Below are 16,368 nucleotides of genomic sequence, written 5' to 3'. Positions count from 1 at the left end.
CCTACGGACAACTGATGCTGGTTGAGTTCATGCTGGCAGCTTTAGCTGTGGTTTTGTATGAACCGTTTGAGAAGTGAATGGGCTTATTCCGTGTTATGGCTTTTGCGCAGTGAACTTCTTCCATCTGTTGGTGCGCATGAGTATCCAAGTTGCTGTTTGTGAAATCTGCATGTGCTTACCATGCCAGCTTCGCGTATGCGTATGTACGCCTGTATGTATGTACATAGGGGTGCTTTTAGTCTTGTTGGTATGTTAGTTTGTGTGTACGCCTACCAGTATGTATGTATGTATGTTCATCAAATTCAATTAATTAGTTGTAAGACGTATGCTAGGGTGATGTTGAATATGTTATTGTGGCGTAGGCAAAGCTACGTTACAACTCTACGATGAAATTCGTAAAGTCAAAATACCGTTCATAATTAGTTTCATTCGCGTGCCTGATAATTATTGAAAGTTATAAAAACTATCAGCTTTTTATTTTCGAGTACCCAAAAAATTTGCAAAATAGGGGAAATTGAGAGCGCAAAATGACATTTTATTTTGAGGGAAAGGTGCTGGTTTCTGCTGTAAAAATTTTTGTCAACTGCAACAAGAAAACAGCTAATAAAAAAAAGCTGGTTGGAATTTACGCAAATCCCTTAATTGAATTTGATGGTTTGGAAGTTAAAATAGTTAAATACGACTAACTAAACTTGTAAGAAGTAAGTATACGAGTCGTTTAAAACTTATTAACCTTCCTACACTTGTCAGCCACAGGGAAATGCTTGGTATAATTTTTATGGTTAAATTACTGGCATGCACAATTTCAAGTCCGTCTCTTCTGACTGATGTTAACTTTAATGTTCCCTCTTGTGTATCAAGACACTTTTGTTCCCTATTTCTGAAAGGCTGTAAAACTAATTTTGTATTGTACGACCCGCTCCGTTGCTTATGCCGGGATTTTAACTTTCATTCCAGCACGTTTGGTATATCAGATCCGCTTTTAAAAAAGCTTGTCTCGCGAATAGCAAACCGGCATTGAAATATCTGCATACGTACATATACATACCTAACCAATTATGCATGTACGCTGAATTCGCCGACAAGCTTTCTCAAAAACGAAATAAATTAGTACAAATTGTTGGTAATTTTCATTAGAGTTTGAATAACTCCTTTCACTAAATGGCTTTTAGTAACTTTAACGAGACCTTAACTTATTTTATTTTATTCATTTTAGTGCAGTTTTGACAAAATTTTCTTGCTAAAAAATCTTTTGTTACACTACTTTATTTTATTCCTTTGATTGTACATGTTAAATAAAATCTTGTTTTTAAAAAATATTTTTTTACGTTATTTTATTTTCTAGTTTTTAGTCCATTTATAAATGAGTTGTATATTAAAAAGTGTTATTTTATTTTATGTACAAATAAAATAATAAATAATGCAATAGATATTAAAATAATTCAACTTGCAATGAAAGAGAACAGAAGATTTGGCAAGCAAAATGGTGTTTGCTTACGTTTTGTATAAACATACATATGTACATATAGCAGCAGTTAATTTTATTTTAAGAAATGGCGTGTCGTCCATTTCCGCTGTAGCATGGCATATATTTAGGCGCAATATTTAACTCCTTCTGGCGGAGTCTTCTAATTGTATCTCCTTGATATGATGCCTACAACGAGGTTCATATCTAGACTAGGTTGATATCTAGAATTTGCCACAAATAGCTTAGCTACACCACCGCCGGCAGCTTTAACAATTTTATAGAGGTTTTACGTTCTTTGGCAAATTACGCTCTGTTAGCTTACTATTAGCTCTTACTATTTTTTGACCGCCTTTGAATCAAGACCCCTGGACCATATGGATTTATATTTTAAATTGCATCGTGATTTGAACAATGCTGAAAATTTCAAGCCTCTAACTTGTCGGGAAGTCAGTTTAAAATCGATTGGAAATTTGCGCGGGATGACCAAGTTAAATAAACGCTTATAAAAACAGTTCGGCAATGTGTCAGAGAGAGCCAAATTTTGTGTGAAAAAACAGTTCGAGTTTTGGCATTTCAAATTTGCGTAAAACATTTTTGAAAAAAAAAAACAATAAATAAAAAATATAATTAAAGCGGCAAGGCAACTACGTATTCCATTTAATTGACAAAGTCCACGATGCAGAATATATGGGAAAATCTCCGTGATTTTATTAATGTAATTTTACTTTTTATAAAACCTTGGGCCATCTTGATAATGAGTTCTTGTAAATTATTTATATTTTTTTTCATAAATTTTTATAAACAAAGTTATTTGTTTTTGTCATTTTATCGCCTTACGACAATTATATTAAATAATTTTTATTGAGCTTGAGGCTGTTTTTAATGAAAATCTTATTGTGGAAAAGCAACAATTATTTGAAAAAATGGTAGAGGTGATAGCTATTTCGGAAATCACCACATTTCCTCATCAGACTTCTCTCAGTTGGATTCGAACCGACGATCCCACTGACTCAGCCAGTTGCCTACGCACTGTGATAAGCTGGTCTTGTGAATTGTTGTTGCTTTTTTCCACTATTTCATTTGTTAAGCTAACTACAACCAAGCGCAGCTATTCCAGTGCTATTACCAAACCAAAACCAACAACCACATGATCAAGTTTAAGCAGAAAACCAGAAAGCAGTTAATTCAATTTAAAGAAATTGCGTGTCGTCCATTTCCGCTGTGACGTATATAAATGGTGCATATATTTAGGCGCAATATTTAACTTCTGGCGGGGAGACATCTGGAGTCTTCTAATTGTATCTCCTTGAGGTTGATATCTAGAATTTGCTACACTACCGCCGCGGCGCACCGGCAGCTTTAACAATTTTATAGTAGGTTTACGTTCTTTGGCAAATTATGCTCTGTTAGCCATAAATCTTACTATTTTTTTACCGCCTTTGAATCAAGACCCCTGAACCATATGTGGAATTCATTTATATTTTAAATTGCATTGTCATCGTAATTGAAACTATGCTGAAAATTTCAAGTCTCTAACTTGTCGGGAAGTCAGCTTAAAATCGATTGGAAATTTTCGCGATTTCTGCGGGATGACTAAGTTAAATAAAAGCTTATAAAAAGCCATGTAAATCCAAATTTCTCACTTGTACAAAAATTTAAAAAAGTTGCACAACAACAATATAGTAGTTTAAAATAATATTTTCGACAATTTGTTTTGTATGGAAGAAAATATTAACACCTTCGGGAAAAAATAACCAAAAATCACCGTAGAAAACTGTTGTTTTTGTGCAATTTATTTAATTTCTCTACAAATTTTGAAATGTGCATGGTGTTAAGTATTATGTAATTATTAAATTTTGTTGAATTGCAGTTTTTGGTTCTTTAAATGGGAAACAACGCAAATGTCAAAAGCAAAGGAAGAAAGTTGAAACCACTTGACGGTACAGATGCATATGTATGTACTCCTCCCTTTTCTTCTCAACTCCCCTCTTCAACTAGCAAGCAGAATTGAATTCAATACTTGACCCGTGTAAAACCCGGTAATAGGTAAAAAATAGTGATGTGTAAGCAAATCAATGTTGCCAAATTCCTATTTTCAAAAATAAAAAAGTTCATAATACGTAGTACATCCCTGCAGAAAAAAATTATCAATTGATAAAAAATAACCTACTTGTAATTAGCTTTTTTGCGGGATTTCTATAAAATATATATGTAACTTGTGGTTAGGGATAAATCGATACAAGTAAATCCAAGTACATACTCGATACTTTTCTCAATTTACCAAGTAGTTTTGTACTCGATACTTTTTACTGCGATCCAAGTAGGTATCGAAAAAAGTACTTGTATCGGAAGCGCAAAACTTATTATGCTTCAGCATCTTCTTTGAAAAGCAACCCATTAAGCTCGGAACACTTTGACGACTGCAACTTCACGACGTAACGACAGCGATATCATTTTGTCGACAAATGTCGCCTTGAAGCCAGCTTCTTAAACATTTTGAAGACCTCAGCGACATAGCAAACAGCTGATTTTAAAGTTTGACATTTCGGTATATTTATTTCACAAATTGTGTATTTTTATTTAAGTAAATAAGAAAAACATGAACAATCAAGAATATGTGATTAATTTTACGACACTTTAATTTTGCAGCACTACATCTACTCATTGTCGCCGGCAAAATTAGAAATAGATTTAATTTGGCGACGTCGACAATTGCAGTCCTGCAGCCAAGATGTCGTGCTGTCGTCAAAATAATTGTGTCCGTAAGAACGTGTGTATTTAAAATTTGACAGATGCTGCTTGACGCTTGCTGTCGTCAAAGTGTTCCGAGCTTCAGAGGAATGGGAAGATATGCGCACTACATTTTCGCAGCTACATATATAAGCAAGCCCTTCTATACATAACTGTTGTTGGGTCATCTGTCCCTTGCTAGAGGCTTTTCTCAAAAACCGGTATAACTATCAGGCATGTTCTAAAATTTGAAATCGACTCGATTTCGATAATTTTTCGATGGGTTTTAACCCAAAAATTTACAAGTCTCGCAGTAAAATGATTTTTTTCATATCGCAGCTGATTCTTTTACGGTTTTCAATTAGAATATTCACTCTTTTCATCAGGTATAATTAAAAAATATTTGGAAAATCGAGTCGATTTCAAAGTTTCGAATTTCAGAACATGCCCGTATATCAAAATCTCGAAACCACCTTTCAGGAAAACACTTGGAAAAGTGTATTATTTTGGGGAAATATAACAAAAAAAGAGTTATTTTCTTAAACTTATTTTATATGAAAAAACTTTATCTATTAATCTTGTAAAAATGTATTTTATTGTTTCTGTATGAAAAAATATTCGAAGGTAAATAATCTTGTAAAAATGCATATCTCTTGAGAAAAAAAATTAAATAACTTTGAAAAATCTGCATAATCGTAGTTCTATGTACCAGTACTCGATGCCTTTCCGATTCTGAGTAGGTATCGATACTTTGTTTGATACAAGTACATGTACTGATTTGATTAATATCTTGATGGTATCGATTTATCCCTACTTGTGGTTAGCTACGAAAAGCTAACTTGAAACAAGTGGACAAGTAATGCAGGAGTAAAGCTAGAGATTGTTTTCTGTAAACGCGTTTCTATTTAAATATCCTGCACTTCGCAAATACTCTTTCGAATTGAGTACAAATAAAAGGGAGATCGAAATTACATATTATCATTTTGAAGTTATGTCTGACGGGGCTCGAATATGGGACCACCTACAGCAGAATATAGAAACAAATGTGAAATAAAAATAAATAAAAATTAATATTTTGTTTTCCTATTGATATTTTATGTCCAAAAGTAGTTAGTTACAAGTTAGTTGCATCAAATGCAGAGGTAACCACCCTTGACTACATCTAATGCAGAGGTAAACCACCCTTGACTATTTCGCGGCCATCGCCATAGAAATATAGTTAGCTTTCGTCAAAGAAAATATACCTCCTCCTTCCTAATCAACATAAAGTCAGCTTATAGTTAGACACATTTCCTGCAGGGATTTAATATAAATAATGTGTATATTTCCTCAAACAAAGACTATAGATAGTGGCCAACGACCTTTCGATAGTGCAAAAAAATAGAACCATTCGATAGTATCGATAGTACAATCGATAGTTTTACTGTAGAGCTGTCTAAATTTTTTTATGCTAAAACCGGGACATTTTGCGTCCCGGCAGGCATTGTACCGGGACCGGGACATAGGTCGTAAATTCGGGACTGTCCAGCCGAAAACGGGACGGTTGGCAACCGGGACTCTGGCCCAAAAACCATTTTTCGGACAAACGTGGCAGCACTTTCGTTATCGCAAAGAAAATGGTATAAACATAGCCAGCATCTCTATTTTCTATGATCATTGGTTATGTTTCTTCTGTCAAACTGGTACTCTCGCTATATTGCAATCTATCATTATTTGCTAATGTTTTTATAATTATTTAAGTTTTTTTAATGAAACGATTTAGTCAAATTATATAAAATAAAACGAATTCCCTCAAAAAATTCTTGGATATGAAAAATATAAGATTTAGATGGTATCGCCACTAGACACGAACAAAGACGCGTAAAAAAACTTCGATGAAAAAAGACTCTTAACTGAGTTGATAGCGAAGAAAGACGCGATAACATAACTGACGGCGAGAAAAGACGAGTAAAATTGTTTGTGGGTGTAACAGTATACAAATTCCCGAAAGAGCTTTTGGGAAAGATACTGAAGTGACAGCCCTTGGCCCGGTATGAATCTATGTTTACCCGTCTGTCTACGTCGTCAACTGGATTTACGCGTCTTACTTCGCTGAAGTTTTTTATGCGTCTTTTTAGTAAATTTTTTTTCACACGACCTTTTCTGCCATCAAAACACTCGCGCGTGTTTAGTGACGATCAGTCACTAAAGAAAATGTATCACCGACCAAGCCAAAAATGTATCAAAATGTATCCTATTTTCTTTTTACGATCCATCTCATAATTTGTAAGAAAACCAAACATTTTCAAGAAAAAGACATAATTTAACCCATCCTAAGGACTTGGAATACGTGTATATATATTTTTATAATTCATAAAATCAAACATTTGTTATTTCAATTTATAAATAATTTTTTTTATGCATAAGTATTTTGTAAAGTAAGTATAATAAATAGTAATTAATATGTTACATTTGTGCCTGTACACTCTAAAAAGTGTGTGTAAAACTACCACTGAAAAGTATCTATTTTTCAACAGGAACCTGTATAAATATACATACGTATAAGATGTTCAGGATTTGATTTTGAACTTGAGATCTTCAAAATATACACATGAAATGTTTAAAGTTGCAAAAATACATTTCCTACAAATAATAAATATTAGGGGCTTACATTTACTCTATTTTAAACATTTTATGTGTTATTTTGCTCGATGCGACAAATTTGGTATGTTAAAGTAAACAGGCAGTGTTTAATTTTATTACGCGGTGTGCCAATTTGCACACATTAAAAGAGGAAAATAGTTACCTCTCTTAGGTCCGGATTTTCAGTGCCAGTTTAAACTTACATTAAGTAAACTCAGTTTAAATTGAACAGCTGGCTGGCATTTGATTGGCTGATCTTAGTTTAAACCAGCCAGATCGGGCGTTTAAACTTAGTGTAAACCACGGCCGTGCCCTGAAAAACTGGCCCTTAATACGCGCAAATAAACAAAAAAAAGTTAGAGTGTATTTAAAGTATTTTCAGTAAAATTCATAAAAATTTCCTTAAATAAATCAAATTTTGTTTTTTAAACAGTGTATTTAAACTACATTGAGATCTTCTTTCCCTTTAAATTAACAAATGAAAATATGTGATATGAAAGAGATATATTTACTTTATATACATATGTATATATTAAGACCTTGCTTAAAGCATCTTTTTTAGCTAACTAAACAATTGCGCCTTACACTGCTTTGGTGAGATCTCTTCATATGTTCATTGCTTCGTTCACAAAAAATAAAATGCTCTAATTTCACGCTTAAGTAGCGATTTTTAAAACATTTAGAAAACGTCATTAATGAAAATCGAGTTTTTAACGAAAAAGACTTTATAGAAAATATAAAATTTTGGCCTATTTAAAAAAGTATCCACATTTATACTGATCGGAAAAAATAAGTATCCCGCAAAAATTCGTCTAAAAATGTATCCAATTGGATCTATTTAGATCCACACGGCATCCCTGGTGACGATATGTATATTGTGTGTATACATTTTCGCGATCATTTTTCATTTTGTTTTCTTCTTCTTGGTTAAAAAAAAGAGTATTGAAAGATTTTTATTCTATTATTTATTCGAAATCAATTAATATACAGGGCATGAATCATGTCTGACGACAATCGTCTGGACGATATCGTACTGAGATTGTCTTGTATCATGAAAACCAAAAATTGTTCGATCGTTTGTGCGATATCGTCCACTCAATTCCAGTTTTGCTTCACGTAACAGTAACAGTAGCACGTAGCAGCAAAACAAATGCATGAATCAGTGTTTTGACGACAGCAAAAAAACACAATTACCACAGAAACGAAAGTGGAAACGAGTTAGGCGATGGGAATCGCTTACCCTTTCGCTTCAAGAAGGCCTTATTTTAACATGGGCATGTCATTGGAGGTAAGCCCTTACCCGCAGCATTACCTTCAAACGAAGGGAGAACGCATGGATAAACAGAATCCAGAGAAGCGAAAAAAGAATGCCTTACAGAGAAACTAATGTAGAATGCCTAGATAAGTACATACTTATTTATATTAAATTGAAATCAGAAAATGTCTTAAAAGGTTAAAATTAATTAAAATTTTTATAAATCAGCGTACATATGTATGTATTTAGGTATTTAGATTTTCTTTAAAATCGGTATGTACATACATGCATATTTAATTAAGCTTAAAATTGTACTTCCTCACTCTTGTACGTCACTTCATTGACTGACTTCAACTTCGCTGCAAATTGAACAAAGCAAAACATGATTTTTATGCAAGACAAATTTCCACAGAAAGTAATGGTAGAAAAAGAATTTTTGGATATTCATTCCATTTTTCAGCTGACTACGATGCAGCATTCTACTTTGCATTACCTGAAATGACGCAAAGAAGCGAAACAAATAAAACATTGTAGGACATTCTACTTTACATTCCCGGAAATTAAGCAAAGAAACGAATTAAAAAATAAATATTATAGGACATTCTACTTTGCATTCCCCGAAATGAAACGAAGAAGCGAGATAAATAAAATATTGTAGCACATTCTACTTTGCATTACTGGCAATGCCTAAAAGAAGCGAAAAAATTCGAAGGCATTATAACGCTATGCCTTCTAGAACACGTTACCACTAAAAGCGATTACCGATTTTTTGCTGGGCATAGTTTTGTCAGTATCGTTTGAACGACAATCGTTTCAAAGTTACGTGATTCATGCCCAGCTTTTTAATCCCCTTTTACAAAGTATTTGGACATAGTGAAAACAAGCCTAAAAATATTGTGTTAGCGCCACTGTATGTATTATTTATTATCATTATTATTATTTGGGTTAAATGCATTTTTAATATGTAAAAATAATAAACCATAATCTTTATTTCAAGCCTCAGTTTGGAATAAGTATATACTATTGAAGAATTGTTTTTATTAGGGCGTTTTTATGTACTTTTCGTTTGGCATCTATGTTGTTATATTTCAGATAACATTTTTAATTTATTTGTGTTTTTTTTAATAAAGGGAAATTCTATCTAACACTATATTAAAAATATTTTACAATCTTTTACTACCAATAGTAAACTAATTATTTCCATTTAATCCCAAATTGTACTTTTGATGTTTTACAATACCACATATTGGTATATATATCAGGAACTAAATGAGACACAAAACTTACAAATGCATGCCTAAAATTTGATTTACACTATTTTCACGTTCATAACTTAAAAAAATTACAGTTTTTTTTTATCAGAAAATGCCGTACATTTTCCATAGGGCAACGCTCGGATTTATTCGAAATCCAAAACGTTCTTTGAGGAGTGTCCAGCCTTAAGATCGAAGTTTAAAGCAGTATGGTACGGTTGAAAATCTTAAACATTAGGGGTATTCTCCAAATCTTGCAAAGCCATTGCACGTAGCACGGATTGCATGGATTGCATAACTTGCAAACACACAACAACAAAATACATGGGAAACGACATTTCCTATCGCTGCAAAATATGCAACGTCGAAACCCATGTATATATTTTGCAAAATAGCATAGCAAGATATATGCGACCCTGTGCTAGTTGTTTTGTTGTTGGAATTGCTACATATTTCTCTGATTCCTCTCATCTCGCTCACTTCATTTTTTTCTGCTGTCTCTTGTTATTGTATTTGATACATAATTTCGCTGCTTGCTACCCATGCATTCTACCACTTTGCAATGGGGTGCTCTCGTACTCTTCGAAATTTGGGATAGTATTTTTGCATTTCGTGCAATACGTGCATCGTGCAATACTTCGAGAATACCCCTATTATGTTTGCGCACGCATGCAATAAATACATAGATACGTAAATATGTACATTGCTTATGCATGTTTTTTTTAATTCGAGGTATTTTTTTTAAGGTGGTCACTTGATTGGGCTCTCACTTTTTGACTGTAGCGTACTTGCACGTTTGGTTACTTAAATTGCATTTATAATCGATGTACATGACACGCATAATCAAAAATCGGTGAAATGATTACGAAAGAAAGTAATACAACAATACGGAAGTTAGAGGAAAGTGCCAGTTGCGTTTGCAAAGCGTATTGATTACTTGTATACTATTTTCACAACATACATATTGGAACGTGCATACTAAGGCATCCAATCCCGGACCATTTTGTGACTCCCGGGATTTCGGGATCTTGAATTGGTAATCCCGGGATCCCGGGATATTTAGGGATATTATTACCATTAATTAAAATATGCTAACAAACTAGTTTTGTAGTCATGCTTTAGTGCGAATACTAGAAATAAAAAAATTTGTATTTTTAAGCAAAGAAATATAAATGTGTTTATTTTATATCAGTTTAAAAAGCTAATTACAAACTGAATAAACTAAAAACTATGGAATTGAAATCCATTCATATTGCAGTCGCAATCATTTTTACAAAAAGTAAAAAATATGAGATCATCTTTATACTTGCATATAAATTGTATTTATGCATATACACATATATAGTAACGCATGTATGTAAACATACAAGTCGGACGGATTTCGTAAAAAAAATTATGTCATGTCTCCGATTCGCTTCAAATTTTTGTATGGCTTCTATGCATGAAATAAGCTAACACGTATTCGAGGAGAGATATAACAATTTGAAGAAGTACATGATTACTTAGTCAGAGTTACGAAAAAATATAAAATTTTTCAGATCATATATCCGAAGAAAAAACGAAAAATGTGAAGCCAATGGAAATTGTGACACCAAATTCGGTGTCCGATATGAAAAAGAATGCCTCAAATTATATTCCGGGATCCCGAAGGCTTGATCCCGGGATTTCGGGGCTAAAAAGGGCTCGAGATTCCCGGGACTCGGGATCCAGAATCCCGGGACTAGATGCCTTAGTGCATATATATGTACATATGTATGTATGTACATACATAGTTATTGGAACGTTCATATTCATCGGCGCCAAATTTTAAAGACACAATTTTTTATCCATGCGTGAAATTACCACATCGAAGTTCATGAAAGTCAATGTATGAAATGGTTCCGTCAAAAATATAGATATCGGCGTTATAAATTACAATTTCAAAGAAGTTGCAAGAAGCATTTTGCATAGTTCTACGTAAAGTCATTCGCAATAACCAAGAATATCATTGTTTTACTTAGAGCAGGGGTTCTTAAACTTTTAAGATGATGGAACCCTTACAAAACACCATTCATTTTATGGAAACCCACATTCAATTACTACAAATCAAAGGCAATGCAATTTATATATGAATAAAAACTTTTACTAGAAATAGTATACATACTTTAAATTCTTATGTATTGAATGAAATTGTTTCACTGTTATTAATTAGGTATTGTATAAAATAGTAGTTCGATATAATGTCTGAAATCTGTATGCACATTTTTGGGGTAGCATCTAATTTTGAAATGATTTCAGTGATGAGATTGGTGGTACAATTGTACTTTTTTGGTACATTTTGAATAGCAAAAGTACATTGGTACTACATCGACATTTTTGATACAATATTGTCAAAATACTGCGCCAAATTCTATCGAAATACCACTATGTATACTTGAAAATTTTAATGTTTGTGGATGAAAATATACTAATCTTTTTCCACTTCATACAAGACGTGGTGTTTACTAATAACAAAAGACTTGCTAAAATCAATCAACAGTTGCTGTAATAATATAAACCGTAGAAAAGACAAAATTTTTTGCAAAATATTTTTCTTAAACTTCGATTGCATTGAATGCAATATTTTTTTGTGAAGTTTTTGTGTTACTTGTACTTAATAAACATACTTGAATGCTTTTGTTGTTTGCCTTGATTAGTGATGGATGGACGATACGAGTACCGAGTACAGAATATCGATACTTTTCATGAGTACTGAGTAGTATCGAGCACTCGATACTTTTTGACAAGTACTGAGTAAATATCGCGAATGCCAAAAAGTATCGACCGGTTAAGAACATTTTTAAAGTAAATTTTTTTTTTAATTACCGAATAAATATTGTGGCGAACGTTCGAATAATATCTTCGATATCTAATATGAGTGTTATGAAAATGAACATAGCGCTCATTCACTTGAATAGGTACTGCAATAACTCAAAAAACCGAAAACCCGAGAAAAACGCTTTTAAAGATTCAAAACACATACATATGTATACTCCCATAGAAATAATTAATACATATTTTGTGCGAGTGAGCTACGGTTAATTGATACAGTTATGAAATTTTTACACAACCTAGAAGAAAATGTAGCGGTAATTTCAGCAATGGGCTAGGTTAAAATCTTTTAAATAACTGAAAAACGAATCTTTTGCCTCACCTTTGATAACACTGTACGGCAAAACCAACTTTTTTTCTGGGTATTGGACCAAACCATTTTTTTTAAGGAATTGGGTCACAGGTAAAAAAGTAAATTCTCCGTTTTTCGAAGTTAGCGTCCGAAATCGAGATATGGGCCGTCGAAGTTCAAAATAGGACCTTTGGTAAAAAATTATATTTAATTATTGCCTATAAATAACTAAAAACCTTAAAATATAGACGTAGTCCTCCTTTTGCTCTTATTTAAATTGTATATAACTTTTTTGGTGCAAACTTATATTATACCGTATATAAAAATTGTAGAAAAAACACATTTAAATGAAAAAATAGCCTTTTTTATAACAAAAAAAATATTTTAAACAAAAGGATTACTAACGATTTTTACAAAATTGAGATCGTTGTAAAGACGATGATATGCATATTTGTATACTTCGTATATACAAATTTGAGAAAAAACACATTTAAAGGAAAAAATACCTTTTTTTATAAAAAAAAAATATTTTAAACAAAAAAATTACTAACCGATTTCTTAAAGGTTGATATCGTTGTAAACGCGATTAAACTCCCGTTTTTCTGATATGCATATTTGTATACTTCGAATATAAAAAAAAAACACATCAAAATGAAAAAAAAAAACTTTTTTTTATAAAAAAAAATATTTTAAACAAAAAATACTAACCGATTTTTAAGAAATTGATATCGTTATAAAGGGGATTAAACCCTTCTTCTGAAATGCATATTTGTTTACTTCGTATAAAAAAATTTGACAAAATCAAATAACTTAAAATAACTTAAACCAAATATTTTGAACAAAAAAATTAAAAACCGATTTGTAAGCAATTGGTACCGTTTTAAAGGCGATTAAACACCCTTTCCCCTGATATGCATATTTGTATACTTCGTATAAAAAAATTTGACAAAAACATTTAAAAGAAAGAATACAAATTTTTTCCTATACAAAATATTTTAAACAAAAAAATACTAATTAGTAATAAAATTGAATACTTTATTTAAATAAAACAGAAAATTATCTTTAATTTTTATATATAACCTGTTATGTAAAAAATCAAAAACCATGGTGTTTTTATATCTTGTTATGCCTTGGACTTCTGTTACATAAACTTTGGCTTTATTTTTAACAGGGCTGTGGGTGAAGAAGAACGAATTAACGCTATAAATTTTTGTTTTATTTAAAAAGGGTATTCAATTGTATTATTAATTAGTAATTTTTTTGTAAATTTTTTTTATAAGAAAAAAATGGTATTTTTTCCTTACATAGTATACAAATATGCATATTAGAAGAAAATGGGTTTAATCGCCTTAACAACGATGCCAATTTTTTTAAAATCGCTGAGTATATTTTTGTTTAAAATATTTTTTGATAAAAATAGTTATTTTTGCCTTTTATGTAAGTGTTTTTTCTCAAATTTTTATTCACGGGGTATACAAATATGCATATCAGAGGAGAGGGGGTTTAATCGCCTTTACAACGATACCAATTTTTAAAAAAGTCGGTTAGTAACTTTTTTGATTATAATATATTTTTTTCTTCTCAAATTTTTATATACGAAGTATACAGATATGCCTATCACAGGAAAGGGGGTTAACTCATCTTTACAACGATTTGAATCTTTTGAAAATCAGTTCAATATTTTCTGAAATATTAAGTTTCTAATTTTTCGTAGATCTCACCTTTGACCTGTTGTAGCACCTGTAATACAAGTTTTCACAAAAAAAGTTATATACCACATAAATAAGAGAAAAGGGCGGACCACGTCTGTATTTTTACTTTTTTTCGCTTTTTACATGCAATAATTAAAATTAGTTTATTACCAAAGGTCCAATTTCGAACTTCGAAACTTTGCAAAATGTTTAAAAATTACCCCATAGGCATAACGTTCATATACTTCAAAACTGTCATAACTCAAAAACCCGAAAAATTAATATATCTTTTGTTCTGGTGAGCTACTGGTAATCGCTTTGAAATTTATATACAACATAGAAGAAGAGGTACCAGTCATGTGGACATTTGGCTCGGTTAAAACATCTTAAATAACTAATTGGAAAACGAATCTCTTGCCATACTTTCGATAACACTGGCCCACACAAAAAAGTGGTATCTGCTTTTAACCAGACCCACATATCGACATGTACTGAGGTCCATTTGACTCGTACACCTCCTAAATTCGGAGTTAATTGCGAAAATTGTGAAAATAAAATGACAAAAACGAGTCAAACGGACCTCAGATTTGGATTCAGAGGGTCGAAATATGTGGCGGCAAGTGGGTCTGGTTAAAAGCACACAACAATTTTTTTTTGGTGCCGGTGTAAGGAATGGGTTAGGAGGGTGGTCTTCGGCGCGATAACTTGGCAAATCTCCAGAATAAAGGAGCCTTCGTTTTCTAATGAATTCTACCTTGGTTTTAAATTCGAAATCCAGCTCGCTTTCGAAGAAAATTTTTGTGAAAGGGAGCTTATCTTTTCTTTAGACAATGGCTCTAGTTGCTTTTAAAAGCTTCAAATAAGCCTTTTGCCAAAAGCATTTAATTTAACTGTTATTAATTTATTTTATAATGAGGAAATAAAATACACGTCTTACTATTTGGAAAAAGGAGATGAGAGAGTGAGAATTTTATTAGCGATAAGCTTTTGTCAACCGATATACATTTCAGCTTAGAGTTATCGATTACAATATATATAACACCCTCACTCAAAAGCTATACTAAAAAATTCTGAAATTAATGTTGTACTGACAATGAAAGAAAATTGTTTTAATTTAAATCTTATGATAAACCATATTGGTTAAGAAACTGAGACAATTTAGAATTTTTTACAGGCTTATTCATGATGTCAGCGATCATTTTGTTTGTATTGAGATAGTCTAATTTAATCAGCCTTCTGCAAGCTTTTCGCGTATGAAGTAATTTTTCACGTCAATGTGTTTGGTTCGTGCGGGAAAATTGTTGTTGATAGCTAGTTTTATAGCGCCTTGATTATCGCAGAAAAGTTGTATTGATCTCTGGACGTCATTAAAGAGTTCTCCCTCAAAACGTTTAAGCCAGAGTGCTTCTTGTATTGCCGCAACAAGAGACATAAACTCAGCTTCCGTAGACGACAAGGCAATCGTAGGCTGCTTACGAGTGGCCCACGAAATAGCGCCTCCTTGTAGACGGAAAATATACCCAGTTGTTGAACGACGTTCATCTTGGTCGCCAGCCCAGCCCGCATCACAATAGCCAGTTAATTGACCAGCGCTGTCTTTACGGTAAGTCAGCTTCATGTCAATTGAATCCTTTAGATAGCGAAGCACTCACTTGACTACCTCCCAGTGCGCCTTACCATGGCATGTGTTGAATCGGCTGAGTGAGCTTACCGCAAAAGCGATATCGGGACGGCTGATTTGTGCAGCGTACATAATGCAGCATAATGCTATCCTTTGATAGACGTTGATTTGGATCCATTGGGGTAGCTACCGGGTTGCTATCTTGCATATTAAATCGACGTAAGATATCTGACAAGTATCGCTTTTGGTCAATGGAGATTGATCCATCATGCTTTCGAGTGATGTTAATCCCAAGCACTGACGTTGCAGCTCCCATGTCTTTCATTTTAAAGTGCTTAGACAGATCCTTTTTGAGTTTTGTTATCATCGTATTGTTACCGCCAAAAATCAAAATATCGTGAACATAAACAGCCAGTATGATGATATTTTGAGCTGAATGCTTAAAATAGACGCATTGGTCAACCGCCGATCTGGTAAAGCCAAGCTGTAGTGTCAATACGGAATTTAATTTCATCTTCCACAATCTACTCGATTGCTTCAAACCGTAAAGCGATTTGCGTAGACGGCAGACTCTTTTGGTTTCATC

General features: G+C 32.7%; 2 protein-coding genes across 2 annotated transcripts in view; one reads left to right on the top strand and one right to left on the bottom strand.

Annotated features, from left to right (window-relative positions):
- Window positions 1-16,368, top strand: part of LOC118738900 — a 171,795-nt gene that overhangs the window by 98,425 nt on the left and 57,002 nt on the right. The window lies entirely within an intron of this gene.
- LOC118738982 (secreted RxLR effector protein 161-like) lies at window positions 15,390-15,779 on the bottom strand. Its single transcript, XM_036470094.1, has one exon. The coding sequence runs from the start codon at window positions 15,777-15,779 to the stop codon at window positions 15,390-15,392; it is 390 nt and encodes a 129-aa protein (XP_036325987.1).

Source organism: Rhagoletis pomonella, unplaced genomic scaffold (assembly GCF_013731165.1).
Source record: "Rhagoletis pomonella isolate Grant_MI unplaced genomic scaffold, Rhpom_1.0 Rhpom_scaffold_00001, whole genome shotgun sequence".
Classification (NCBI taxonomy): Eukaryota; Metazoa; Arthropoda; class Insecta; order Diptera; family Tephritidae; genus Rhagoletis; species Rhagoletis pomonella.
Note: the sequence above shows the minus strand (reverse complement) of the source record. Positions and strands in the feature narration are given on the sequence as shown.

Bases quoted from the DNA above. Each gene is read 5' to 3' on its own strand.
- LOC118738982 (XM_036470094.1), bottom strand. From the start codon at position 15,779: ATGAAGCTGACTTACCGTAAAGACAGCGCTGGTCAATTAACTGGCTAT.